This window comes from Vidua macroura, chromosome 5 (assembly GCF_024509145.1).
Source record: "Vidua macroura isolate BioBank_ID:100142 chromosome 5, ASM2450914v1, whole genome shotgun sequence".
Lineage (NCBI taxonomy): Eukaryota > Metazoa > Chordata > Aves > Passeriformes > Viduidae > Vidua > Vidua macroura.
In genome coordinates, this window is record NC_071575.1 from 17,894,895 (window position 1) to 17,922,497 (window position 27,603).

Here is a 27,603-nt window from a genome sequence, read left to right on the forward strand (position 1 = left end):
TTAGAAAACCCTGAATTGAAGTGTAATTACTAAAATATGAATAGAGATTTTGTGTAATTAATTAAATCAAAGCTTTCTTTCTAGTAGTTGTCATGATCAAGAAAATCTGGAAATGTTAGTAGAACACTTAGAAGTACCATTTTCTAATGTGAAGTAGGAAAAAATGCACAAATTTGAATAGTTGCATTCATTTTATTCATACTTTTCATTGTTTTCACATCCATATGCACTATAAAGCAGTTCCTATGTAACTGATAAAAGAGAAATTTAGAAGAGGTTATGATGTCTATTTCAGGACTTGACAGGTTTCACTCAGATATTTAAAAGAGATGAGTGTTTACACTTTCAGTTTGTCCGTTCTTCTAGGGTCTTTCAGTTGCTGCTTTCACAAGTTCTGTGCTTGCTATTAAAATACTTTTCCTTCACACTTGCCAAGTTAGATGCTTGCCTGAGGCATCTGACACACAAACAGATCATTTCATGTTGGTAATTGCAATAGGTGTGGACATGACTTTGCAGACTAAAGCAGCTGGGGCAGAGAGCCTGCAGTTTTACAAGGTTTTCTTTAAAGAACACACTTTTCAAAACAGATCAAGATTGTAAATGTGAAGGGCCTTCTTCTCAGTGGGTTGTTTCAGGGAAAATACACAACACTGGAAACAGTGAAGTAACTTTGCAGTGCACTTACCCCATCTTTCCATATTTGTGGTGGTGCAGGCTCTCATGGCTGCATGTGTACACTGCTGCATGGCTTGTTATTTTATTTTCCCCTGCTACCTTCCTTCTTCCTCCTGCTTCCTTTTTTCACCTTTGTTTCTGCTCTTAGTTGTACCTTGCGGTCCTCTCCCCCTCACTTCACCTTGTGTTTTGCCTTTCAACTCCAAGTTATGTGTGTTGTCTTGGGCTGGATCTACATTAGATTTCAGTATGAAATGTTCAATTACAGGACACATTGCTTTTATGCAAAACATTTAAATTGCAATTTGAAGTGCATCTACCAGCTGAAGACTAAACATGTGGCCATGTTAAAACTGGGAAGTCAGGAAAAGATGAAGTCTTGTATTTTTCTTACTTTCTTCCTAAATTTTTTTTTACGTATGTATTTAAAACTCTGGCATTTCAAAGTGGGATTTGTTAGGTTGAATTTTTAATTCCATTTTTAATTCACTTTTTTCATTCCACTGTTGTGTGTTACGGTTGTTACACTGCTGACTGCCATATGAAAGGAGAGATATTTAAACTAAGGCAGTTCAGATACAGTTGTGATCAACTGGATTGTTCAGTCCATGATGTTGCTACTTACAGGCTATACAAGCCTTGCTCACCTGCTGTGATAACACAGGTCCAAAATGGCAGTGTAAATGACAGTATTTTGGAGGATTTCTACTTGGAATTTAAAAGCACATACATCAAGATACATGACTTGTAAAAGTATGGAAATGGGGGTTTGGTAGTTTACATTTCTTTTAAATCTCAATGTAAACTTTTTTTGCTAGATTGCTAGAAATTGTCCAGATGCTGTGTTAAGCAATCAGTTTTAAGTGCAGCTTCTGTTTGGTCAGGAGACAGGTGCACAGGTTCTGACACAGGATGACAGGTTGGCTTGTGGGGTTGTGATTTTGTTCGCTTTGGTTGGGTTTGTTTGGTTTTGTGTTTGTTATTTGTAACTGTGACATTTTAAATATATACAGATAACTTCATGATTCCTTGTTTGTTTTTTTTTCTGTTTCAGCTTATTTGTATTCTAAGGTGTGTGAATCCTTTGTTGCTAAGACTTGCTAGGCAGTATGTAAACTAAACTGCCAGGCAAATGTTTGAGGTTCTCATTAATGGTTTTCATTATTTCACTGTTGTGGCTGCACTGATAGAAAGGTGTTAAGATGGCATCATCTGTTCTTCTGCAGAGATCAGCTGAAGCAGTTTCATGTTGTTGGCTTCCTCTGTTTGGGGTAGCTAAAAAGTGATAGCAGACAAGAATGCTTCGACTATACTTCTCTGCTTTACCAGTTTCTACCCAAATGCTTGCTGAAATCTAATATTAGGAGCTGAAAGACTTTTTGTTCTCTTGTTTCAGTTTTTGGCACAAATGGAAGTGTTATTCATATATGACTAAAAGTCCAGTGCCAGGCTCCCCCTTGACTTCATCAGGGCTGCAAGCATTCTGAAGTTGTCTTCTAATTTTGCCCAGAGCAGCATGTCTGAATCTCCATTTCTTATGTGTAACATGGCAATCTTCTCCAAAGAATCCCATTTCCTCCTTTTTAAGGAAGAAAGAGCAGTTATTTCTCTGTAGTCTTTTCCTCAGACATAGTTCTGTTGTAAACTGGAGTTTTCACAAGTCCTTGTACTACAAAAAAAATGCCCATGAGATAATTTCTGGCTAAAATAGTCAGAATACTAAAAAAGGGTGGTTTTATTTTTTTGTTTGGTTGGGCACAGGGTTTTCTGAAAACTCTTTATTACTTGCATTTCACAGAGATGATGCCCTATGGTTAAATTTGTAGGTCTTAACCATTCTGGTGGTGTCAAGTACTCCGAAACATCTGGGATAAGATGATAAAGTTGCTCTCTCAGATCATGGAGATGCTTCATTTCACCATGGGGAAGTAGTGTGGACCAGTCCTCTAACACCAGTTCTTCCTGGATTTCCTTTTCATTCTCGAATGAAATCTCAAATTTGAGATATCGACAAGTATCTGAAAACTGTGTGTGCCAGCATGATGAGATATAGAAATGGATACTCCTCTTCCTTCTTATGAGTGTAGGTGGATGCTGCAAATAGTCAAAATCCTGACCTTTATGACAGGCATAATGAGCAGTCTGTTTTGTTTGGGGATATCCTGCCTACACCATGCTCCTCTAGGTAGAAAACACAATATTCAACCTTTTTAGTTTTTCAAGTTTCCTTAAGATTTTCCTGTACCCCTAAATTTCATTTGAGGGAAATGCATGGTTGGTGAAGTAGGGGGATCTATCTGGGGAGGCTGGGGACTTCATGGTGTGCTGTGTATTGAGTATATCTGCTGGGGGTAACTGGAATGTGTGTCTCAGAACCACAGAGGGTGTTCCACAGCTCTGCTCAAAGGCTGCCCTGCAGATCTGCAGCTTCTAGGGTGGGCTGCAGAAAGAGCCTAACTGCTTCTGAATAGCTCCTGTTGAGGAGATTGCTGTCCAGGGTCATTTAATAAAAAACCTTGAATACTGTAAGTGGCCAAGAGAAGGTCTTTCTTCTGGAGAATTGCATGTATGAGACCTTGTTGGCTGAGTTGATTTAATAAGCCTGTTTAACTAACTCAGGATTTTGGCCTTCCAGACACATCAAAGTAAAGAAACGCATGCTGTGACGCTTGCTGACTTGGAAATTCAAATAACTTTCTCAACTGGCACAGTCAAGTAGGGCTTCAAAGCAGTTAGCTGTAATACAGAGTATTTTTCTAAGGATTTTGATGTTCTTGCAGAGGAAGAATTGAAAGGAAATTACTTCAGACTAATGTATTTTTTAGTGGGAAGAAATTAATAGCTTGATATTCAGTTTTCTTCTTTCTTTGGTTTTCTTCTTTCTCTGGTTCCTTTTAAATCTCCCTCTCCATTTATCAATCTGCTTTCTCCTGAGAGAGCAATCTGCTTTCTCCATAGCAGAGAGAGCCATGGTTCAAAATACACATTGTTGGCTGGGAAGATCATCCAGCTGGAATGAAATTCCTCTTGACTTTATGCTAATCAATTTATCATTGATTATTTTAATGTGCCTTTTTCTTAAGCTTCAAGTGGTTAAATCAGCTCATCATACTAAGAAACCTGAAGCTAGAAAGTATTTTAAATAGCAACCACTCAACAGAAGAATTCTGTGGTTAATAATTCTGAAATACATTTCTCTATGTATTAGAAAGATGAGTCCCTATAGAGATCTCTTCTATCACCTGTGAACATAAGTAGTTAGATATTTTGTACTTAAATTTGGTATTCTATTTTTAGCAGAATTTCATCAGAACTTAAGTAAAAAAGCATGGTAGCATCAGAACTTAAGTAAAAAAGAAATCAGGTTGTAATAATGGATAATAAAGAGAACTGGCATGTCAGGCACTCCAAATTCAGTGTCTGATAATTCAAGCAGATTCTACATGCATTTACTACTCATACAATACCTCTTTTTGCCTCTCCTCAGAGCCTTGCCTGTGTGAAGATTGCCTTTAGGACTTCCTTAAAGGCTTAGTTTTTCCCAAATGAAAGGTCACAGAGCAGATAGTCTCAGTGCTTAGGCTTTGTGCATCTGTCACCATCTGACTGCAAAGAAAAATCTCTAATATTCCTAGGGTATGTCAGCATTTGTACAGACCATGTGGGTCTGGTAACTTACACTTTCTCCCATGTTAACTGCTCAGAGATTTTTTGTAATTGTGGTGCCTTAGTAACTCTGTCTAAGGAAACTTGTTGACTCTGATCTGTAGCAGTTCAGTCCAACAATAAGTAATAATCTCTTCCACAAAACAACAACAAAAAGAAGAAACCTCAATTACTTTTTGTAGCAAGTTTAAGGAAGTAGAAATTCATATAATTGTGATTGTTTTCTAGAAGGTGTCTTTAAAATCACAGAAATAAGTAAGATTTCCCCCATACTTTTTTCATCACCTAAGGGAAAATGTTAGTGATCTCTGCAGTCTGACCAGCCAAGGGACAGCAGTTGATCTAGAAGATAAATCTTGTTTGGTGGTCTTCTAGGGTGTTTTGTTAAAACATATAACCTGGGCAATAGCTTAAAAGATCCCTTTATGCTCTCTAAAGGGAAGGTTAAAAGTAGGTTTATATGTAGAATAATAAATGCTAAAATTTGTCATTATGCATGAGAACACAGTAATGAAATTACTGAATACAGCTGGGAGTTTTCTGATGGATTTTGATGTGTTTTGTAAGCATACAAGTTCCAGTGTAGCTTTCCCTTTTTCTTAATGTGAAGTCAGTGCCTTTATAAGTACAAAGGCAAAGCTGTCTCAAGATAAGTCACGCACTGGTCCTGATGACTGCTCTGTCAGAAAGTTAGGCCACTGCAGAGGAAAGGACAGATTACAACCAGATTAAAATGTTAGGAATCATAGTTGAAATACGGTTTATAACAGTAAATTGTTATGCATTTACCTGTAAAACAGCAATATGCTACTTATTCATCAGGGGCTTTTACTCCTTAATTACAAAGCTGAAAATACTTTAGTACTTGTTACTGCAATACAGTCATTTGGTTATTGCCCATTTTTCAAGTCCTGGGATATTTGTCTGTAATTACCTTCTCTTGCTCATTTCATCAGTTCCTTTCTAATAAGTATCAATCCTGAGACCTCTCCTGAATGTTCAGTGTGTCCCTTTTCCACCTGTGTTCCCTGGATTTGCTTTTGCAAAACAAAGGAGTTTTGTCTTTCAGAGCGGGAAGTTCACAGGAAGTGAATCAGGAGGTGTCATTGATCTTACACTGGATGAAGAGGACGACAGCTGTTCTCAAGGTAGGTGAAAAATACTTTCCTAGCTGCAGGGATAATTGAGCTACAAGTGTTATTTCAATCTGTGAATGGCAGAAAGGAATAAACTTCTGTTTCTGCTTAGTGTGTTTTGGTTTTTTTTGGTGTTTCAGTTAGATAGGACTCTTGTTAAAAAATTATGTTAGGTGTTAAAAGAAAAGGAATTTTGCTTACAATCTTAAAGATTTTTACTATTCCATAGCAATACTATATAGCATTAGTGCTATCTGTGCTTAAGTACCTCAGGCTTGGGGAGTAATTTGAGATGCTTGAGTTCTTGATGATCTTTTCAAAAGCTCTTCTAGATGTATTTACTTTTTCTGTTTACTGATTATAATTAAAGGCCTTTTAATTCTACAGCTGATATTTAGGCATTAGAGTATTACAGCTTCTAATCTTTTGTTTAACTAACACTTTGTGTGCAAGAGTTTAAAGACCAAATGCAAACTGTTGTTTGGATTAGGATCATATGCCAAGAGCAGAGTAAATATAGTCATGCTCTTATGTACTTTGGCAGCTTGGATGCACTTCATCATTTAAAAGAACACATTTCTTTTTATATAAATCTTGTGTAAATGTAGGCCAGTCTAATTATAGTTAGCATTGGATTAGTGAAGAATGATAGTACTTCACAGAAGTAATGAGTCTTTACTTAAGACCATGTATTGTGCTGTCACTTCCATTGGAAAAAAAATCATATTTCTACGATTGGAGGTCAAATTTTCATTCTGTCTGGTCTCTAAATGCCTGTCCCCGTGCTACGTTCTGAAGTCCAGCCACCAAGAAGTTTGATTCGTCTGGACAACCTCAATAGTTATATCTCTAGCTTGTGCGTTCAAGTTCTACGCAAATATTCTTAATAGCTTGACTTGCTTTGCCTTTGTGTTACACAAATGTAGAAAATCATTTTGGCATGATTTGGCAAATCTTTCTCACTCCTCCAGTGAGAAAGAAATCATAGAGTTACAGAATCTTTAAGGTGATCTCATTCCATCCCCCCCTGCCATGGGCAGGGACACTTCCCACTAGACCATGTTGCTCAAAGCCCCATACAGCCTGGCCTTGAACAGTTCCATGTGATGTTATCACCAAAAAGGGAGTGTGAGGTATACAAGTATTAGGGAAGCATGATGCAATTCAGATAGCTGACTGTCTGCTTTTCTTATCAGTAGAGGATATGTGGTGCACAGTGAATTGAGTATGAGCCAACAGCGTGTTCTCATTTCAATTTAAGTATTCCCCCAAACTGGCACTGGTGGAATCACAGCTGAAATAGGGTGTCCAGTTTTGCCAAGTGATACATTTAGGGGCTGTGCCATGAACTACAAGTTCAGTAAGTTCAAGTTCAGCTTGAGGAGGCAAGAGGTCAGCGTAGTGCTGCACAGAGGGATGGTAGAAACTGTTCTCTTGAATGTTTTTGAGATTTAGCAGGGCAAAACCACATATCATTTGAGTAAGTTGCTATTGACAGTCCAACAAGAAATTGGACCACCAGAGGTCCTTTTCAGCCAGGATTTTGACTTGACAGGCTGAGTGGCAGAATAGCTGAGGCAATCAAGTTTTTATCACTGTCAATCTCTTCTGAGGGTTAGTTCTCAAAAAGATAAAAAGGTGGTTGCCTTGGGACTGTGCAAGCCTGTCAGGCAAGGTTAACTTCGCCAGTCCTATTTAATATTTTGTAAAAGACACCCAGCAGATAGATCAAAATGGATTTGTGGTATATTTTAAAGTAGCATGTCACAGTATTGTAATATATTTCAGCTAATATTTTTCTATCTTAAAAGCTTCTGAAAATAACATTTTTTAGAGAGCTTTTTTCTTCCTAATTGCATTAAGTAGATGCTCAGCTCACAATTGCCATAAAAGATCAATACCACAGTTGCATGTACAATTTTAAGACTGCTTCTGTTGGTAGGAGTGCTACAGACTCGTAGCTCTATTGCAGCTTAATTCTTCCTCAGTTTCTTTGTTGGGGCTTGAGCCAATATCTTAAAAATTTTTGCTGTGGGATATTCTGAGATTCTTTCCCCTTAGTTGTCAGGTCTTAGAATACTGTGCTTCCATTAGGAGGAAGGTTAGTGGAATACTTTTGTGCTGGGTTAGCTCCTGTGTGTCTCTTCCCTGCAAAGCAGAAGCTGATAGTCTGAAGCCAATGCAGATTAGTTCATATTTAGAATTTGTGTGAGAAGTCAGTGTTTTTTTATATATGCTGTAGAAACATAGGAAACCATAATAAAAGCTTGAGTTTCACCATGCAGTGAGAACACAGCACTAGGATTTTGGAGCAAGTTTCTCAGGAGTGTGTTCTGATAAAAAACTTCAAGATTAAACAGAGGAAGAGTATGCTTGTAACAGCTTTTGCATGATCATAAACATCTATATACCTTTGGCCAAATATTTTTTCTGCTGTACTTCATTTACAGCAAATGTGGAGTAGGTTTTATTTTCTCCTAGATTTACACAACCTCAGGATAGAAAATACTTTCAGCATTATGGTGTTTCCTGCAAGAATATTAGCTCAATACTAATTCAAATTGAAAATCAACACTTACACAGTATTGTTTGGAACACTCAGTTCCTGATTATGTTCTTTACAGCATTGTCACCCACATAAAAAGTAAACCTAATTCTGCTACTTGTAAAAGGTATTTAAATATATCTTAATATCTGCTAATATGTAATAACACCTTCTGATTTGTGCAAAAATTATGAATTAAAAGGGTGTGTAATTTTTGAGAAACCATGTTAAGAGTAATCTAGATACTTTCCTGTCTGCCAGTATCTTGCAATACTTGCACTTTGGACCTTGCTGGCCTTTTTATAAAAGGATCATCAAATTATTTTGTATGAATATTGAAACAATTAATAGAGTTAGTCTAAAGTGGGTCTCTAGTCAAAGAAAGATATGTACTCTTAAATTAAAAAATTAAGTTAAAGATTAAAATTTAAATTAAAATTTAAATTAAAAAATATATGTTTTGATTTTTAATTATTTTGTATGAAAAAATATGAAATACATAATCAGTTTTTTTATTTTATAAGGTGTTTTATCTGCTCAACAAATCTGTAGTTCTCTGGATAATTTTTTTCTTATTCTTGAACATGCCTGTGGCATGCTTGGTGTTCTGTAATCCACCTATACCAGTTATGAAGTAGAACACTGTTCAAAACTCTTTTGTGCTATAACTGCAGTGTTGTAGACTGTTTCTGGCATGGAAATTAGTCCCTCTTCTGTTTTGTGTATTAGAGTAGGAGTTTTGCTTACACTTCCAGTAGTAACAATTTCCATTTTATGCTTATTTCCATAAATCACACTTTTCTGTCTCTTCTGGGTCCACATTTGTTTTGAATATGATGCTGTGTTCATTTAGTATTGGAAACTGTTCCATAATGACTTCTAACCTTAGTCCTGTGCTTACTATGTACCCAGTCTTCCTTGTTGTTTTTTTTTTTTTTTTTTTTTAACTTAAATAGCCTTTGCTGCTTGTTTCCACTTACTTAATGAAGTCTAGTTAGTTATCTGTCATCGTTTCCTGTGGGTGGTGCAAAACTGACCTAGTTTCCAGTCACTGGAATGTCAGCAGAGCTCTTCTTGATTTGTCAAGGGTAAATGAACTTGCTCTGTGTGAAATCAAAAACAAAAGCAAAACTGGAAAAGCCCTCACATGTGTTCAGACTGTCATCTTGCCTTGAACCACATTTACAGAAGTAGTCTGTAAAGGTTTTTGCTTGTTGGATTGTAAGTGTATCTTCTAAGTCATGACTAAGAATGCACTCACATCATAATATTATTCCATGGTGCATCAGTCTCTAAATATTTGAAGTAAACAGATGTATACATCTCTGAAGGAATTTCTTTGGAGTCAAGTAGTTTGTTGAACACTGGGAAATCTCTCATAATCATAGACAATAAAAGAAGTTTGAACCAATCACAAGGCCTGTTAGTTGATCAAAGAGCAGGAAGGATCTCATCTTTTGTTTTCAGAATAAGCATCCCTTCACTGCTCCTTTTATAGACTTCAGGGGAAAACAAACCAAACAAAACACAGTATATTTTCATCCAATGGCTTCAGTGAAGTAGCTTGGCTGTTGAGTCTACAGAAAGACAACATGGGCTGCAATTCATACTGTGTTTTATTCTTGAGGTCTTGAATTTGGGGATATGGTCTGGGGGTGATTATGCTGGTGCTGGGTTGATGGTTGGACTAGATTATCTTTAAGCTCTCTTCCAGCCTTGATGATTCTGTAGTTGTGTCTCATAGAATCATACAGCAGTTTGTGAAGGGTACTGCTACTTCAAGCTGTTAGCAGCAAGTTTTAAACACAGCTCCGTGAGATCATCAAAATAGTCTCAAACTGCTAAAAACCCCAACGCTTTCAGCTATGCTGGCATTAACGCATAATGCTTTGAAATCTAGTTGGTATACTTAATTGAACATTTTAAATGTGGTCCTCACTATATTATGTTTTCTCAAGAGAAAATGAGTTTTACATATTTTCATCTTTATATTCTATGCTTTTTTTATGAAATTAGTGGCTGATGTATGTACACTTCTGTTAGGGAATAATCCATCTGAGTGTCGGTCCTCAAAATCTATTCTTTTATCTTGTTTTTTCATTCTTCACGAGCGCCTCCTGTGCCCATTACTCCTTTAATGTCCAGATGAAAGCTTCTCAATTTTTCTTTATTCAACTTGTGCAAAGTCTTGATTAGATACAGACTTGCACTCTAATGAATATTTTATGTAGTCACAAATAAACTAAAGCAGGAAAAAGTATTGCTGTAGTAAACTACAGATACAGGCAATATTTGTCAGTATCACAAGTCAGTAAGTCATGTTGAGGAGGGTGTCAATGTGGCAAAACAAATTTTCTTTTTAAAGTTTTCTATAAATAATAAAATAATTTCCTTCTTTTTAAGTAAATACCGTGAAAATTCAAAATAGCAGAAAGAGGACTGACTAACAGATGGAAAGGAGTCAGCAAATAAAAAGATGTAAACATCAAAGGTAGACGAGACTTATTTAGGGAACAAAATTTGAGTATTGCAGTGTTCAGGCCTTTAAAGGTTTTAAGATGATTTTTTTTAATAACAACTTCTAAAGATTTTTCCCTTGTGTTCCCTTGAATTCAGGTTTCCAAATTGCTCTGAAATATGCAGACTTCATAATAGAATAAAACATTGTGGAGTGTGTCTGGGCAGGGGAAATTGCAGTGATGAAAGTGAGGAGAATTAAATGAGTTTTCTGCAGATTCCTTTGCATAAGCAAAAAAGGTCAGAGAAATGTCATGCTTTGAATATCCTCACCAGTCTGGAAATAGGGGAAGAAGGGATTGTAAAATTCTGTGATGCTTGGAACTGTGATTCAGAAATTAAAATTTCTGTTTGCTGTTGTCTATATCTTTTGTTTGTTTTAAAGCAGATGGCAAGAAGCAGAAGCAGAACCAGAGTCAGGCACCTGTGACAGGATTGAGCATACCCACCCAGCCCTTGACTCGACCCCTGCAGCCTTTGCCACCTTTGCAGCCAAGCCCTGTGCAGCAGCCAGGTGTGCCAACAAGTGGCCCTTCCCAGACCACCATCCATGTATTACCCACAGGTAACTTCATCTGACATCACTGTGTGAGTGCAGTGGCTGCTTTTTTTCTTGAATTAGACTGCTGGGTGCTCTACATTTTGCTAATCTTTTTAAGTGAATATTCAGAATGTTTGAGTCACTTCATAATCTTTCATTCTAGTCAGTTTCCCATAACATTTTTTTCTTTTAAACTGATGACGTGGAAAGATAGTACTATTGATTTGGAAAGAAGTTAGGATCAATTTAATTGCATGGAGAGGAAGAAATCCTGCTAAGGATAGTCATGGAAATTATTAAATATACTACTGTTGGTAAAAATGAAAGAGAAGAAACCTGTACCTTCTTTAAGTAATGGGGAAAAAAACATTATCAGCATCACTCCTACGTCTGTCCCTTGGAAGTTAATTCTTTTGGCAGAGGGAATGGCAAGGCTGACATTGAAGTTCTAGCCCTAATTAAATATTACTTTGTAGTGTGATTATGTTTTTCCTTTTCTAAAGAAATGTAGGTCCTCTTTTTTTTTTTTCTTTTATTATTTTTCTGTATATGATTGCTGAAGTTCAGTTGGCATTGGAATTATGACTGCTGTGTTCTGCAGACTCTTTGATGGATTTTATATTGTTCTTGTCTTACACGCCAGACCTTTGCAGGGAGTGGGGGAGATATTATATTTACCTTTTCTGTTGGGAAGCTGTATATATATTGACTTGAATATTTCAGGTGAAAATACTGTTTAGGCTGTTCTCACTTTTCTTGCAGTACCCAAAGCAGATAGACAGTTTTTATTTTACATGGCTCAGATGAGTCAGTTTTCCAAAGGAGATGTGTACTCTGGAATAGGCATATGGCTTTGAATTCAGGTTTAGGGTGTGCTCTGTCTTTTTTTCAGCTTCGACAACGGTGAATGTAACTCATCGGCCCATGGCTCCAGCAAATCCCAAGCTTCCTATCCCAAGAACCCCTGCTAACCATCAGGTGGTCTATACCACTATTCCTGCACCACCAGCTCAGAATCCTGTAAGAGGAGCTGTCATGACTAGCCCAGGCTTAAGGCCAGTCACTCCGCAGACTGGAGGTAAGGGATGATTCCTTCCATGCACTTCTTACCAGGACACAGCTTGGTATGTTCTACCTGATGGATGTGGCATTTAGGTTTTTGATTTGGGTGTGTTGTTTGGTCTTTTTGCAATACTGGCTCTAGTTAGAGAGTTTAGGGGTTTCTTCCCAGTCTGTAGAATTGAGAAAATTCTTAGGCTGTTAAGAAATTCTACTTGCAGCTATGTGAATGAGGAAAAATTTGATTTAAGTAATCCCAGGCACTAGCTTTGCCAATTAAGCATCTGTGGTTGACATGCCCCATACTTTACAAGGCAGTGGAAGGTAATATAACAAGCACCACTGTTCTGAGAAAGATAGAGACCAGTTTTTTTATTGTGGTGGAAGTTTAAAACATACTTATGTAGAAAATTATGTTTGATTTCCTGTCTAAAAGTTACATTTCTATCAGGCATCCTAATATAATTCCTTAACAATCTCTGATGTCCTGTGCTCAGAAAATTTCTTTCCTTTCTCAAGGCCTCAAGAGATGAAATTTCTCACCTGATTTATCAAAAATTGATATATGCTTGAGTTTCCTTGAGATGTTGGCATGTTCCCCTTGACTTTGCAAATACATAACTGATACCTTCTAGCAGTAAACTCATTTTCTGAAATGAGTAATAGATGTCAAAAAACAAAGAACTTAAATGATATTTTGTTACAAAGTGGTGGGGTTTAACTGTCCTTTTTTTGCTCCCCACAATTTCTGCACTATGGTTATTTTAACACTTTTATGTTTAACATAAATTTCCCTGTTTTATGAGTATGCACCTACTTTTGTGATGTCCTGGTAGTGATGCTGCTACTGATGGATACTGATTTATAGTATCATTACAACAGCCTTTAGTGCCAGTAGCAGATACTTCTTGAGTAAGATTGCTGCACTTAATCTTTGAAAAATTGAGTGTGAGAACCCATCCAAAGTGTTTTGCAAATTGCAGTTTTGTACTTCTGCCTCAAGTGAGTAGTATCCCAAACTAGAAGTGATGCTGTGCTTGTATCTTACTAAGGCATTTCTGACCATCTTCAGGTGGTTGACAGAACTACAGTCATACTAAACCAGATTATCTTACCAGGTTCTCAGAGAGGAGAAATAGCCAGCTCAGGTGACTTGTTTATCCCACAGGAGTTTGCACAGCTTCATCAACTTCTTAGAGATATTCCAATAAGAAAAAGATATAAAGCGCCTACCCAGTGTTTAGCACTTTATAATTAAAGCATTAAGATTTAGCACTCTGAGCTCCCTGCCTCAGACTCACAGATTACACAGACTTCTGACACTCATTGCCTATGGATTGTAGCTTGATGTGTGTTTATCAAGAGAAGAAATTGCCCTATAGTAACTGTGGTTTCCTCATAATGTGTTGCTCTGAGAGCTTGTCTTCTGGAGTATTAGAATGCTTCAGTCTTACACAAGTGTAGAACTAGGGTATCGTAGAGATTGCCTCAAATCTTGTATTTCTGGACAGAAATGGAGGGATAATCCAGGCAATCCATAACAATGAGCAAAAGCTTTGAGTTCACAGAATATACATGTTCCAAAAGTGAATAGATAAAGTGTTACTTAAGAGAATTAGATGTGGTATAAAATGAATAAAAACTTGGTAGCCTGCAGGAGTTTTGGGTATTATTTACAAGGCTATAAAACTGTCTAGTTTATTCCTACCAGGCAGGTCAGTTTGCTGTAGGAATGATTGAAATGGTGATGCCTGTGAGTAGAGTCCATCATGAGTCTGTTCTGGGAGGGAGGACAAAGTTCTTGGGCAGTGACGTAGCTTTGTTGCTTTCAGTGCCATCCACAGCACAGCCTTCTGAGTGGATAACATTGTGCTGCAGCAGCATTTCTCTTTTCCTTTCTGAATCCCAAAATGATGTAATTGTTCTTTTCATACTTAAGCTCCCTGTATCTCCCACACTTCTCCTCCTCACCTATTTCTTTCATGCTACAAAGTGCTAAAACAATGTTCTGTCCCTTCTGCAAATACAAGCGCTCGCACTCTCTCATTTTTACAGCTTCAGGGGATGGGAGGTAATTTTATTGTTACACAGTGCTTCATCAGTCTGCTGGCAGCTGGAAGAGTCTTGTCTGAAATTTGGCTTTATGCAGCTGAACCAAGGAGTTGGTCTTCCAACGTTCTGTTTAACTGCCTGTAAGTATTGAATACTCACAGTGTTCGTTGTGCTCCTTGCAGGTGTGACCGTGCGAATGCCTCAGACAACCTACGTGGTGAACAATGGGCTGGCTCTGGGCTCTGGAGCTCCTCAGCTCACAGTGCACCATCGACCGCCGCCGCAAGTGCAGACTGTGAGTGGGGCTTTCCAATCACTTGATGCAATCTATAGCCTTGTCTCTGCACTGGGACCCTCAGGCTGCTCTTTGTGTGAGCTGCAGAACAGTGAAATGCCTTGTTGACACTTCACAGCCAGTTTTGTGCATGGCACCACCCAGTCACCTACAGCAGCTCCTGCCCAGAAGGGTAAAAGCTGTGCAATCTGTTAGCTCACCCTGGCCTTCTCCAAATTACCAAGAGAAAATACTGAAAATTAGTGCATGAGTTGTCTGCAGGAGACTCATGGAGTCAAGGGTACAGAAGAGCTGCCAGTAAAATGTTTTGTCATGGTTTGATTATGAATTGGATAACCAGTTTTTAATACAGCTGTTTGCAAAACTCAGGAGAACAAGGTACAGACCAAATCTCCAAGGTTGCCAATTCCCAAACTCCAGAGGTTTTTAGTCAGCATTGAGGGTGATTGCTTCTGCATCACCTAAAACCCCTTTTAGTTAGAATTAGAGAATTTTCTCTGACACATTTAATTTCATTTCAAATACATTGCCTGTACGCTCACTGTTGGGCAGTCACATTACTTACGGTGTCCTGAAATGGTGACTATTGTCAAGAAGGTGGCTTACCATTCTTTCAGTCTAGACACAATCAACTCAATGCACGCTCCAGTGATAAAAAATGAGAATAAATGAAGCAAACATCACACAGAACACTTAAGATGCCAAAAACTATCTCCAATTCCAACCTGAAAGATCTCAGGCTTGAAGCACAGTAACCACATTCCTAAACTCATCTAATATAAATTAGAGACATAAGACTGTTTTTGCAGTACGAAAAAGAAATATCACAGGAAAGACACATTTGTGCCCTCATTTCAAAATTTTCTGGAAAGTGAGGCTTAGCTTTTGTGATCAATTTAAGGTGATAGAATCTATGTGGCATCATTACCCTGTCTTCCTTTTGTGACTGAATAACTGTCTGTAGAAAAGATCATGAGTTGTCAGCTTAATGCCCTGCCTGGGGTGTCGGGTAACATGGGAACAGCAGCTCAAACATAGATTGGTTCAAAGTCATTGTGAACCTGCTTGCCAGTCCTGGTAAAGGGCACAGGGTTGAGTTCATCCCCTCCTGGCTGGGAAGCTAAGATACAGGGAAATTACTGTGGCAATGATCGTTTGCACAACTAGGGATTTATGTAAGAATAACGTAAGAATTTATGGCATCCTTGTTCCCACCCCTTCCCATCATTTGCAGGTGCTGCCTTGCCTCTGCAGAGGGCAGGGACATTGAGTTGTGATGGCTGGGTGATTGCAGGCTCATCTGCTTCCAGTTTCCTGGGGAATGATGAATTAAAGCCTCCTTCCATTGCTGTAGATTCTGACCTTTCCCTTATTGTTCTTATGCTGCTTAGGAGCCACCACGCCCCATACATCCCGCCCCACTTCCAGAGGCACCACAGCCACCACGTCTGCCCCCCGAAGCTGCCAACACTTCTCCACCTCAAAAGCCACAGCTGAAGCTGGCCCGGGTACAGAGCCAGAATGGGATTGTGCTGTCGTGGAGCGTGATGGAGGTGGACCGGAGCTGTGCCACTGTGGACAGTTACCACCTGTATGCCTACCACGAGGACCCCAGTGCCACCATGCCCTCGCAGTGGAAGAAGATCGGGGAGGTGAAGGCGCTGCCGCTGCCCATGGCATGCACTCTGACACAGTTCGTGTCTGGCAGCAAATACTACTTTGCAGTCCGGGCTAAGGATGTCTATGGACGCTTTGGACCCTTCTGTGATCCCCAGTCCACAGATGTGATCTCTTCCCAGAGCAGTTAAACTAGAGATCTTTGGACCCTCTAAACCTGTCCTGCTATCAAAAATTACCCCAGTTTTGGGAGGAGTTGACCCCATGCATGTAATTCACCTTTAAATCCACTCTGCAGGACTATTTTAGACAGTTGTGTGATACACACTACATGCACTCAGAACCAAAAGAAAAATAAAGTCTGACCTGCAGCAAGAGAGCCTGTTTTTTCTAAATACTTCATGTCATTGGCCTTTTGAAAATTTTGTTTTTCCTTTCATGACAGGTGTTTCACCTAGATCCCTACTATCCTTTATCCAAGAGCATCCTGAATGCCTGGGATTCTGCTTCAGAGTGGAAACAAAATAGTAAATTGCAGTTTGTCTGAAGTAAAACATACACATCTGTAATGTCTATTGAGACACCAATAAAAGGCCAAAAACGATCTGCCTCTTGCCCCTCCAGCATTCTGTGAGCAGACTGTGATATGAAGGGTGATTCAAGGTCTCACTCTTTGTACTGGAGATGGTCTGGTCTTACCTTACAAACTGTAATAAGCTCTCTGAGGGGAGGGAAGGGCACTTGAGTCTGGCCAGGTACCTGTGTAAATTTGGAGGTGGTGGAAAAAAATAATAAATCACCCCACAACCTCCTACTTCTTCTAAGTAAGAATGCTCCTCTATTTTCACTATCCTCCTCCACTCACCCTGGGAGCATTCCCAGATCTGAAACTGGATTGTAAAGATTCCATTTACACTTCTATAGTTCTGACAATTTCTCTGTTCCTCCCCTCATACATCCAGCCCTATTTTTTAGATTTATTTTGTGCCTTAAAGAATAATTTCAGAAATAAAATGTAGCCAGATACCTTGTGCTGTTCTGTTATTTGCTTGGAGTTATTTTTCCCTTTACCCTTCTAGTCTGTTATCAGTGCTTCTCATTTTCTAGGCCTGCAGTAATTGTTATTTATGTAAAGACAAGAAAGTGTAACCTGCTGATGGTGAATTTGTTCTTATCTGCAATATCATTCAACCTTTTCCTTACTGTAATTCCTGAATAGTTGTTTTTGTCCTGTCAAGAATATTGAGTATACAGACATTATTTTCCTCCAGAGCCTTTCCTGGTTCTTTTGGGAAAGCTGCAATTCAGCCAAAGAAGAAACCCTCGTGGTGTGGTGCCATGAAAGCTTCTACCTGTCTGCACTCATTTGGATGCTCAGTGAGTACAAAAGGAGGAGCTGGCTTCCCAGTGTGCTTCTCTCTCCCATCACCTGCCTGCCTCTGCAGAAAGCAGACATAGCCAAGGGGGTTTAGAAACTGTTGTAGACACTGGCCTAAACCTTCTGAGTGACTGTAAATGTTAATAGATGCTTTCATGATGCTTCTGAGCTGAGAAAAGAAATTAGTGCATGTCCCCCACCATCACTGACATGTTAAACTTGCTTTTTGCAGAACAAAATTGTAACGCACCTGGACAACAAAGTAGATGCAAGGATTGAATTTTGGCAATTTTCAGCTGCATTCCTACCCAGCAGAACCAAACAGTGGGTTTTAGAGGGGAAAGATTTTTTTTAAATCAACTTCACCATATAGCAATGCTGCAGACTATGACATTATTTCATTTCAGTGCTCTCTTTCTCAAAACCAGCATGTTGAAGTGTGAAGCAAGATTGAAGAATTATCAGAGAAGTTAAATCCCCAAACAGGGCTAATGAAATATGCTGAGAGATTATGGGTTCTGTAGCTGTTGTTCCTTTGTTTAGAACCTTTACAGTGAAAGAAATGGCACTGTAGACCTCTGTCTGGTTTACTGCACTTCTTCATGTAGCTGGGAGTGTCACTTCTCTCAGGTGAGTTACGGATATTCTGTGTGGAAACTTGCATTTAAAAGTTGATTTCGGCAAGCAAAAATTCTGGCTAAATCCAAGTATCCTCAGCAAAGGTTCACACTGTATGAACAATGTGTAACCTTTCCTTTGAACTGTAGTTGTCCGTGTATTTCTGGTGCTATTATCAAAAATTCCTTGAATTTTTCTGTGTTTAAGTAAATGTTTTGTTTGCTTATTTTAAGGAATAATTACTTAAAAATGCGCTTAGTCTGTTTGTGGAAATAGACTAAATTTGGGTCTGTAATAGAGATTAGAACAGTTATTTCCAGTTGGTGGCTGTCAAGTCCTTGGGCAGTTTTTTGTTAATGTGTCTTTGAGGTGGTACCAAAGAGCCTTTGGCTGTATCAGTAGTATGAAGTTTTACAGTTTGAAAGTTAAAATAAACGTGAGGATACAACCTAGAACTTCCAATTATTTGTGATTCCAGCCCAAACTATACCTGAGCTTTGTTATAGCTTGAGCTTCCATTTAGATATCCCTTGTTAGGTTTGTCTCCTTTGGGATAGGCAGTGCAAGTCCTGCATTGGAGAATTTTCTTTCCTCCCTATTAATAGGGATGGTGTGTCATTCCATTTGGAGGTTTTGTGGGCTGCATCATTAGAGAAAGAAGACTCATTTACGAAAGATTTAGTTCTTCACTGAACTGATTGTAAAAACTGGTTTCTGTCTTAACAGATCAATTTCTAGTCTGTATGGCAGCAGTTCTGGGTTTTTGGCAGGATTTTGTGAGACACCCTTGTTAACCAAAGACGTTGCAGCTATGGGGAGAAGGTTCACTTCCCTGTTGTTTCATCCCAGCAGGGCTGTTAAAGGTTGGATTTCAGTATCTTTAGCAAGTACTGGTGGAGAAGTATGTGATAAAGCATGGCTTGACTTTGAGATGCCTGGTTTGGTGTGGAGACCTCCAAGGAAGCTGGTCCCTCAATCACTGATGCCCAAAGAGAAAACTACACCAGTTTTGTGCAGTCACTGTCACTGTGGAGCAGACCTCTGCAGTGAGTTTGCTGACAAACACGAGTAGTGCTTAATTCCTTACCTCATGGCAGTTTTTCCCATGTAGTTGAGTGGCTGATGGTTTTATTATCCTGTACCTCCCAGAAAGATTAAAACTATCGAGACGCTTTCTGCTAGCAACAATCAACCAGAAACAATTTGTTTCAGTTACAGACTTTATTTGAAAGTATTACCAAAATATTTGGCAACATTCAGTACAGGTGTGCTAATACTGGTCTCTTCATTAATGAAAAGTATCAATTGCTGAAGCCTTCCAATAATCCACTTTTAAATACGCTAAAAATTTCTATATGGCTTTTAAGTGGAAGTGTTGAGTTTGGTTTCTTCTCTGCACTTAATGCAAAATTTTCCATCTTTCAATAGCTTGGTATGAAGTTGTTCCTGACTCTGAATTCTGTGATTCTGTGTTTTGCTGCTGCCTCTGGGTACATGACATTTCAGCAGTACCGCCTTGGAACTGAGTTGCCCATGTTTTAGCAAACACAGCATTGACTACAGCTGTGTTTTCCATCCTGATTTCCTCTCTGGTGTGTTATAGGTTTGAATTGTTTTCTTTGTGTGTGATACAAGGGCATCTGGATGTCCAGGTTGAAAGTAAGTTGAGTGAGTTCATATACTTGGAGAGGAGCCCTGCTGTGGAGTGCTGATGGCAAAATGGTGTGCTGCGTTTCTCCTAGTTACAGCTTCACCGGCCTCTTATATTGCAGTACGGCTAAAAAACTACTGGATACAAAAACATAAATGCTAGGAGGGAGCAGACTGCAGGTATGGCATCTGTACTGTCTCCAGTGACAGCTTCAGAAAACACAAGGATGCAGATCTCTCTGCCTGTAATTATTTCCATGCTCTGAGCAGCTTCCCTATGTGTTGGTCTGACGTTGCTCCTTGGAATTGTTTGTGCTGCCCTTGGCCATGTTAGATCACTAAGCACAAGCACTGTGACACCCATTCCCAAGGTTTTTAGCACAAGGCTGGAAACACTCATGGTGTTCTCCCTGTAAAATCAAGGGGTCTTACCCTGCTTCCTTTGAAAACTAAGGCAAAACCCCTCAGTCTTCACTGGGACCATGACTCAGCTCAGTAGTAGGATCTGAACATCATTTGTACTGTAACAGAAATAGCCACTTCAGCTCTTTCTTGATGCTGTTAGTCTTAAATGTACAGTAAATAAAAGCTGATGTTATATAAAGGGATGGGTCAGATCTGATCCTGCTCCCAAGACAGCCATTCCCCTGGATGAGTATTGCGTACACTGTACAAAATCACGCTGTGATTCTGCCTTCTTATAGACCCTTTGAGTATTCTTCTTTTGTCAAAAATATCTATGCAGATATTTTAAATAGAAGCTTGATATATTAAATATATATTTTTTTAATTTGTTGATTTGGGTAGGGGTGGGCATTGTATGAAAACACTGGAGGGAGAAGAGATTAAATGACACTAAGCCAGCCCTGCCATGCAAATCAATTCCCTTCCAAACACCTTCTGAAAGGAGAAGGAAAAAATAAAGGATAGCTAGGAGAAAGCAAATCAATAAATTTTCCTTTTCATCCCTTTTAATTTAAAAAGGTGTCTTTCTTTGTCATTATGCAGGCTGAGCATTCTTTTCTTCTTTTACATACATATGCCTATATATATATGTATAGATATGCGTGTGTATATATATATACACACACATATGTATATTTGTACTGCTGTCTTAAATAGGATGTAGCTGTAAATAAGATAGCTGAGTAGTAGTTGTTCAGAGATTCCTGTTTAGCTTTAGTAATTTATTGGTTATCAGAAGTCAAATGTGCAAAATCCTTTGTTGAAAAATTCCAAGTCTGATTTCTTGTTTTGTTTTGCAGCTGGACTTGTAAATACAAAATAAAAAATGTAGGACTGATTTAATGTCCAATTTAAGCTGGGCAGTTGCCGGCTTTCCCCATTTTTGTATGTACTGTAGATTAGTTTGTGTCTGTGTTAACTGTTAGTGGGGTTTTGTCTGACAAGCCTGGAATTTATACTTTGAAATAAAACTCCTGGGTTTTTAACATTTTGAGTCATCTGTGCTTAGTTCCTGATACCACAGGAGGCAACTCTCTCAAAGAAGAGCACAGACCCCGCTCCTCCTCTTCAGAGGTGTTGCAGCCTTGCTTAACCAACATTGAGCAGCAAGGGTTTGGCTCTTGGTCATTCCCAGGAAGTCAACTACACAGTGCTGCCCTCACAGAAGCAAAGAACCAAAGCAATGCTGTAACTTCTGGAAAGTTGCCTTCCGTGCATTTCTGCAAAGTGTGGACAGACAAAGTGACTTGCGCCCCAAAGTTGCCCAAGATGAATGCAGGAACGGAAAGCCATTTGCTGGTGCTGCTCTCCTTGTCCTCCAAGATGCCAGGCTTGACCTCTGAAGCAATGGTCATTCTTTTGGAAGAGGCTTTGGACAATGTACCAGAGTTTTTCAGAGCATCCTTCAAGCATGAAGGCCCACTCATCTGGCCAGAGAGCAGCTGCTGTGCACAGCACAAAGTGCATCACTCAGGGATAATGAAATCAAGATTAATAAATTATAAGTAAATAATTAATAAAGACATGTTTCAATGCAGGCATCATGACAGGCTCTGCCCTCCCACCCAGCTGCTTCAAGGGTAGAAGCCAGGAACAGCACCATGACAGATGTGTAACTCATTTGGGACCAATAAACAGCTGGACTAGAAGGCAGTCTGGGAAAATCTGCCTCTTGGACCCAACTCTGCTGCCAAATTGTAGAGCACTCAAAGTACTTAGAACATGGAGTTACTGACATACCGAACCAGAGTTAGTGCTGAGCCTGTACCTTGAGGGCATATAATTAATTTGTGATGCTAATAATTAGTTTCCATGCACTTACTAAAAATTTTCTTCAAGTCACTGACCAGAAGATGACGGACTCTTGTGAAATGATGCCTCAGCACAATCCCACTTGAAAGTCCCGAATTTCTCAAACTGCCTATTTAAACTACAAGTATATGTACTGCACATAGTGCAGAACCTATGTTTTATCATCAAATACAGCATAACTACTCTGCTCAAGTACTGGTTTAATTGCAGTTCCTGCTGAAGTAAAGCAAAGTGAGAATGTGAACCTGCAGAACACTCACTGTTTGCTGCAGAGTAGTTCTGGCACACACACATGGTAGGTCTGGAAAGAAGTGCTGCAGCCCCAGAACAAAGTCCATTTCTGCACACCACTGATGCTTCTACTAAGGAAACTGGGAAACCCCCAGTAGTCAGCTGAGAAGCAAATCTGAGCCAGTGGCACAGCACCAGGACACTGCCAAAGGAGTGCTGTTGGTTTCTCCCTGAAGTACTGTGCAGCCTGGCCTGGGCAGGCACTGGTAAGACCTTGACCAGGTGTCTCCTGGTACAGAGAGGATGCTGTGACAGTTTGTGGCCCCTGGTACAGCTGAGGCTGTGCAGGGTATGACCACTAGAACCAGAAGGGGTGAGTTTGCTACTGAATTTCAGAAAAGCATGTGAAAGTTTGTGTTAGATGTGAAAATTCTGATGGTCCTGCTGAAAGGAGTCATTTCCTCTATGCATTGACTGAAGAGGATCTTTTTCATTATGGCAAGAGAGATTTATCACTATCACCTCCCACTTCCATCTCCTCACCAACTAAGGCCCTCTTCAGCCAAACCTGGAAACCTGAAGTTAAAAAGTCAGAAGCCACAGGACTTGGAAAAACCTGGAAGCAGGATATGAAAAAGGTGACAACTTCTGCCACAATTCCTCTGCTTAGAACATACCTTCTTTTTTTATTCCAAGTGGCATCTGAAGAAGGAAATAAGATACTCAAAGAGACCTTTAAACTTTATGTAGCCATCTGTCAGTTCTTTTGCACCTGCCTACAGGGCCATGCAACGCTATCAAAGCCCCCTCTGGTCACTGACGCAGCTGTGCAGGGAAGAGGAGCTGGACCCAGCTGCTGTGGTCAGGACTGGAAGATCAGCCCTGGCTGGCCTGGCAACAAAGGAAGCACGAAGGACAGCACAGCAAGAGGAATGCAGTGGCCTTTAGCAGCACAACCAAAGGCAAAAAAATAGCCACCGTCACACGGATTGGAGTCCTAAGGCTTACACGGTCCCATTGGTGTAAATACTTAACTTACAGAAAGGCACTCTCAAAAGAAGAGCTCCAATTTCTCACAACTCTGGGTTGGAGCACAAAACAGGTCATACCTCAGGGTGGGAGGCTCAAGGTGAGAGAAAGGCAGAGCTGACATTTCCAGGCATATTGTCATGTCATGGGCACATCAGAGGTGCCACACAGCTTCACTCCCTGCTGGTGGAAGCATCTAGCTGTGCCCTGGGTCAAGAACACTGTTCACTGCAGTAATCCATTGGCAATTTCCTGGTCCCTGGGGACCAACTTTTAAACAGTACTTCTCCATTTGTATTTTTACATAAAACTGCGTGACAAAGCAGTAAATACATCCTGCAGTGTTGCTGCATTGTCTAGGAGTGACAGTGAAGTCAAGCCATCCTCCAGCCCCTCTGTGCTTCCAGTTTCAAACAAGCAGCTGATTCTTGGTCCTCTGCTTGCTGGCAGCTCAGATCCTTGCAGTGCTCTTTGTGACCCAGATCCATTCCTTAAGTGTCATCCTTAATGCCTGCTGCAGCCTGTTCAATCCAGGTCAATCCAATCTGTGGCAGTTGCTCCACCGCCACATGGAGGAGGTCTCTGCACACAGCATCTCACACCTACCTCCTACCTCAGCAAACAAATCACTTCCGTCCCTTCATAAATTTTTCATCGTCAACAACAGCTTTGCTGTAACTTCTGGTCTCCCTCTTCCCTTGGCAAAAATCACCCTTACTGTGACAGCCAAATATTTAGCTAGAACCTCACCCAGTAACATGCTCCCTTCCCCATCACACAAGCTAAATGCTAGAGGCTTCATTAAAAACTCACACTGCTCATCATTTTTCACCTTCATAACACAGGGCACTGCTGTGCACTATTTAGCTTGGACCATCAAGGACATGAGGAAAGAGCTGTTTATTTTGTTTTACTTAAGTACACATAGAACATCTAGCACAAAACAGCCTAGTGACTCAACTCCTTCGTAAACAGGTAGCTAAGAGTGATGTGCACAGCCCTGGCCCTCACAGCCATCTCACTGTCACATTCCCTTGCCACAGCTGAGAGAACAGGCAAAGATGGCACTGAGCGACTGCATGGGCTGATCGGGATCCATTGCATCACATTTCTGTCCCTGCAGCCAGGGGCATTTCCAAAGCATCAGGCTGCTTCCCTTCAGCCTCTTTTGCAGCCTGACACTGCCAGCTGCTCTGACCACATAAAGGAAGTCTTGACAGTGCCACTGAAAGTCACATCCTGTACAGAACAGACTGATCTGCCATGGAGAACACACACTTGATGGGAAGCAACTTGCAGCACACTACTCAGACAAAAGGCAGACATCAAGCCAGCACTGAGGTAAGGCCATCACGGCCCAAAGCAGCCACCTGGTTTGGCCCAGCCCTGGACACAGGTCCCATGTTGCTACTAGAAACAGATCACTCTCACTGGTGGCATTGCTGCTCCCTCCTGCTCTGGGAGCTGTGATAATGGCTCAGATCAACAGAAAGCTCTGCCACCTGCTTCTCATCAATCCTACTCAGATGAAGGGCCACCCAAACCGCTCAGAAAAAAGGAACGTGCTTTGGGCTGCAGTGAAGCAGCCAATATCAATACAAAGTACCTAGCAGGCAGGACATGGGAAGGCAGGTATAAGGCACAGGGATGTGGACATCCAGGTCGATTTATTACACAAGAAATAATATTTCCATTAAAAAAAAATCCACTAGTGGATACTGACGCTGGTTTTACAGGATCGGCCTCATGGTGACAAAATTGAAGTTGTATGACTCGGGCAGGCCCTGGTGCCGCGTGCGGTTGAACCGTCTCCAGCTGAAGACGGGGAGACCGCCCTGCACCGGAGGGCCATTGATGGCAGAGGCTGTGAACGCTGCAGCCAGGCGGAAATCCGACACCTGTAACAAAGGACAGGAACCCCGGGCAAAAGGGCAGCGTGAGGCTTGACACATCCCCATCCCAGACAGCAGGAACAGCTCCAGGAGATTTAATAATAAGGTGAGAGAAGAGAGCAGAGGGAAACACGCACAGGCAGCAATTCCTCCCCTGTGCACAGGCATCTCCAGTCATGCAGCAGCCAGTGCTGAAGGGCACCAACAAACCACAAGCCCACACTTGCCCTTGCTAGGCTGAAAGAGCCAGAGTATCTGCCCTCATGACAGCCCTCCCCAATTTTATGAGGCTACAGCAGGCAGATGAGGGGGTCTGCCCTAAGCCCTGCTGCATGTTGAGCACTTGGGCCACCCCCTGGGCATGTCAAGGTAATTCAAGTATGGAACAAGGCGGCACAGAGTTAATATTGCTACCCAGGCTCTGTGTTGCTCCTTCATTGTCTCCAAAGAGGTCCCAAGCCTGCCCCATCTTCCCAAACTCAAACACTAAATTTTTCTGTAGGGTTTATAACTAGAACAGGTGTGCTCTGGGTTATTTCTTTCAATGCCCCTCTTAGGCCCCCTGTTCCACCTCCAGCCCAGCCCATTCCCCTTGCCAAACTGTGCTGGCTGAGGCACTGCAGCATGCACTGACCACTCCCTTACCAGACCACTCTACAAAGCCATTTTCTGCATTCTTCTTGTATTACCCAGCTCTGGGAGTCTCCCACTACTGTCCACTGCAACACACAGATGGCTGGACACAGCACTGGAGATACCAAAATAGCCTCCCTAGGCCCATCCTAGCAACCAAACTCATAATCCAGAAATGCAGCAGGCTGGACCCCACAGGATAAAACACTGTACAACTTTTCAGCCCAGCTGCTTAATTGGGCATTGCTCTTCACAGTGAAAATATCATATAACCTGCCTAAAATAAATTCTCCAGGACAGTGGGTCTAAGGATTTTCCCACATCCCCCTAAAATGCAAAGTGATCTTCACCAAACTTTTCAAAAAGCAGTTTTGCAGAGAGGTGGAGCCCCAGAGCAGGGTGGCTTACTAGAGAGCCAGGCTTTTGTAAATGTAAACCTGAAGTGAGTCTGCAACCCCTTTCCTGTGAGCTCTGGACCCACAGAGTCCTAATGAACAGGAGGCTGAGGCTATACAACAGTCTCCTTCCCTGAATGAGCTGAAGACTCATTTCCTGCTGTAAGGCTTCGGGGTTTAACCCTTTAACACCACAAGCTCCCATGGATGTAGTTGTTTCATACACATCCCCCTGTATCCTGTCCCACTGTGCCAGGACTGATGTCAGGGACAGGAAATGAGATTCTGCAGAGAATTCCCATCTGAGGAGGTACCCAAGCAGTGGGACAGCATGAAAAGAGGGAACAGACATGCCTGGCCATGCTTGCCCTGGTGCAGGGAAATATGCTACAGGTCTGACAGGAGCACAAACAGGCTGCAGCCAACATTCAGCAGATATTGAAATTGAGGTCATTTACCTTGGAGTCATAGCAGCCTGCAGGCACTGGTAAAGAAGGATTCAGGTCTTCCCGGCAGCAAATGGTGTTGCAAGGATTGTGTTCAGCATAAGGATCATGCTGATAGTCTGGGGTGAAACGTGGTGGGAAGAGCAGAAGAAAAGAAAGTAAGTTAGCCCCCTCACAAAAAGCTGATGCCAAATATAGGAGCCACTGAGAACTGGGTAACTGCACTCTGTCACATTGCTTTTGCACTTCTCCCTAGGTACCAGCTACAGGTCAGCACTCAAGACAGGACATAAGTAGACAAGCTCCTAATTCAAGACCATACAGCTACTTCTGCATTCCAGGGGCACCACTGCCAACCTCTAACCACAAATATCTGCAATTCCACCTGATGAAATTCCACATGATGAAAGCTTGTAGAAACTTTGTCAGGAGAGAAAAGCAGAAGAGAAAGGGAAGTGGCAGGTTGGGAGATGTGGGGTGGGGGGGAGAGAGGGGGGAAATGCCCCAATGAGAGCCCTTGTTTTCCTGTTCTGGATTAAAATAAGTGTAAAGGAGCAAAACCTTTAAACACCCACCACAGTAGCTGCAACCCAGGAGGGGAAGGTGGTGAGCTCAGCATCTACGAGCATGCTGCTACTCACAGCCCTGACAGGAATGATACCCCACCCTGGGAGAGGCCTCTCAAACCTCAAGTCCAGCAATCATCAAGCTCCCTATAATTGGGAATAAAAATATAGCATCTAAACCTATCAGTACTTTGAGATGGGCTTAGCCAGAAGTTAATTAAATTGGGTTTAATCCAGTTAAGTAGAGCCCTGTCAGGGAAAAACAACACAGCATTACCTCCTGTCCTGGTTCAACCCCTGCTGGCAACTAAGTACTACACAACTGCTCACCCACATCCCTCCAAGCCCCGCCCCTCATGGAATGGGGAGAAGAATCAGAAAG

At 40.9% G+C, this 27,603-nt stretch overlaps 2 protein-coding genes across 3 annotated transcripts in view; one reads left to right on the forward strand and one right to left on the reverse strand.

Moving 5' to 3' along the window:
* Window positions 1-21,203, forward strand: part of ATF7IP (activating transcription factor 7 interacting protein) — an 83,909-nt gene extending 62,706 nt beyond the window's left edge. The window contains exons 11-15 of one of the 2 annotated variants that reach the window (XM_053978904.1): window positions 5,414-5,492; window positions 10,928-11,107; window positions 11,976-12,161; window positions 14,377-14,489; window positions 15,881-21,203. In XM_053978904.1, the coding sequence (XP_053834879.1) occupies window positions 5,414-5,492; window positions 10,928-11,107; window positions 11,976-12,161; window positions 14,377-14,489; window positions 15,881-16,297 (975 nt within the window). In that variant the 3' untranslated portion in view covers window positions 16,298-21,203. The remainder of the gene's footprint in view (window positions 1-5,413; window positions 5,493-10,927; window positions 11,108-11,975; window positions 12,162-14,376; window positions 14,490-15,880) is intronic. The other variant, XM_053978905.1, reaches the window with a different exon arrangement.
* A 3,721-nt stretch (window positions 21,204-24,924) lies between these two features.
* The window catches only part of PLBD1 (phospholipase B domain containing 1), a 38,262-nt gene continuing 35,583 nt past the window's right edge, over window positions 24,925-27,603 (reverse strand). The window contains exons 10-11 of the mRNA XM_053978233.1: window positions 26,668-26,774; window positions 24,925-25,187 (exon numbers count right to left, since the gene is read on the reverse strand). Of these exons, the coding sequence (XP_053834208.1) occupies window positions 25,020-25,187; window positions 26,668-26,774 (275 nt within the window). The 3' untranslated portion in view covers window positions 24,925-25,019. The remainder of the gene's footprint in view (window positions 25,188-26,667; window positions 26,775-27,603) is intronic.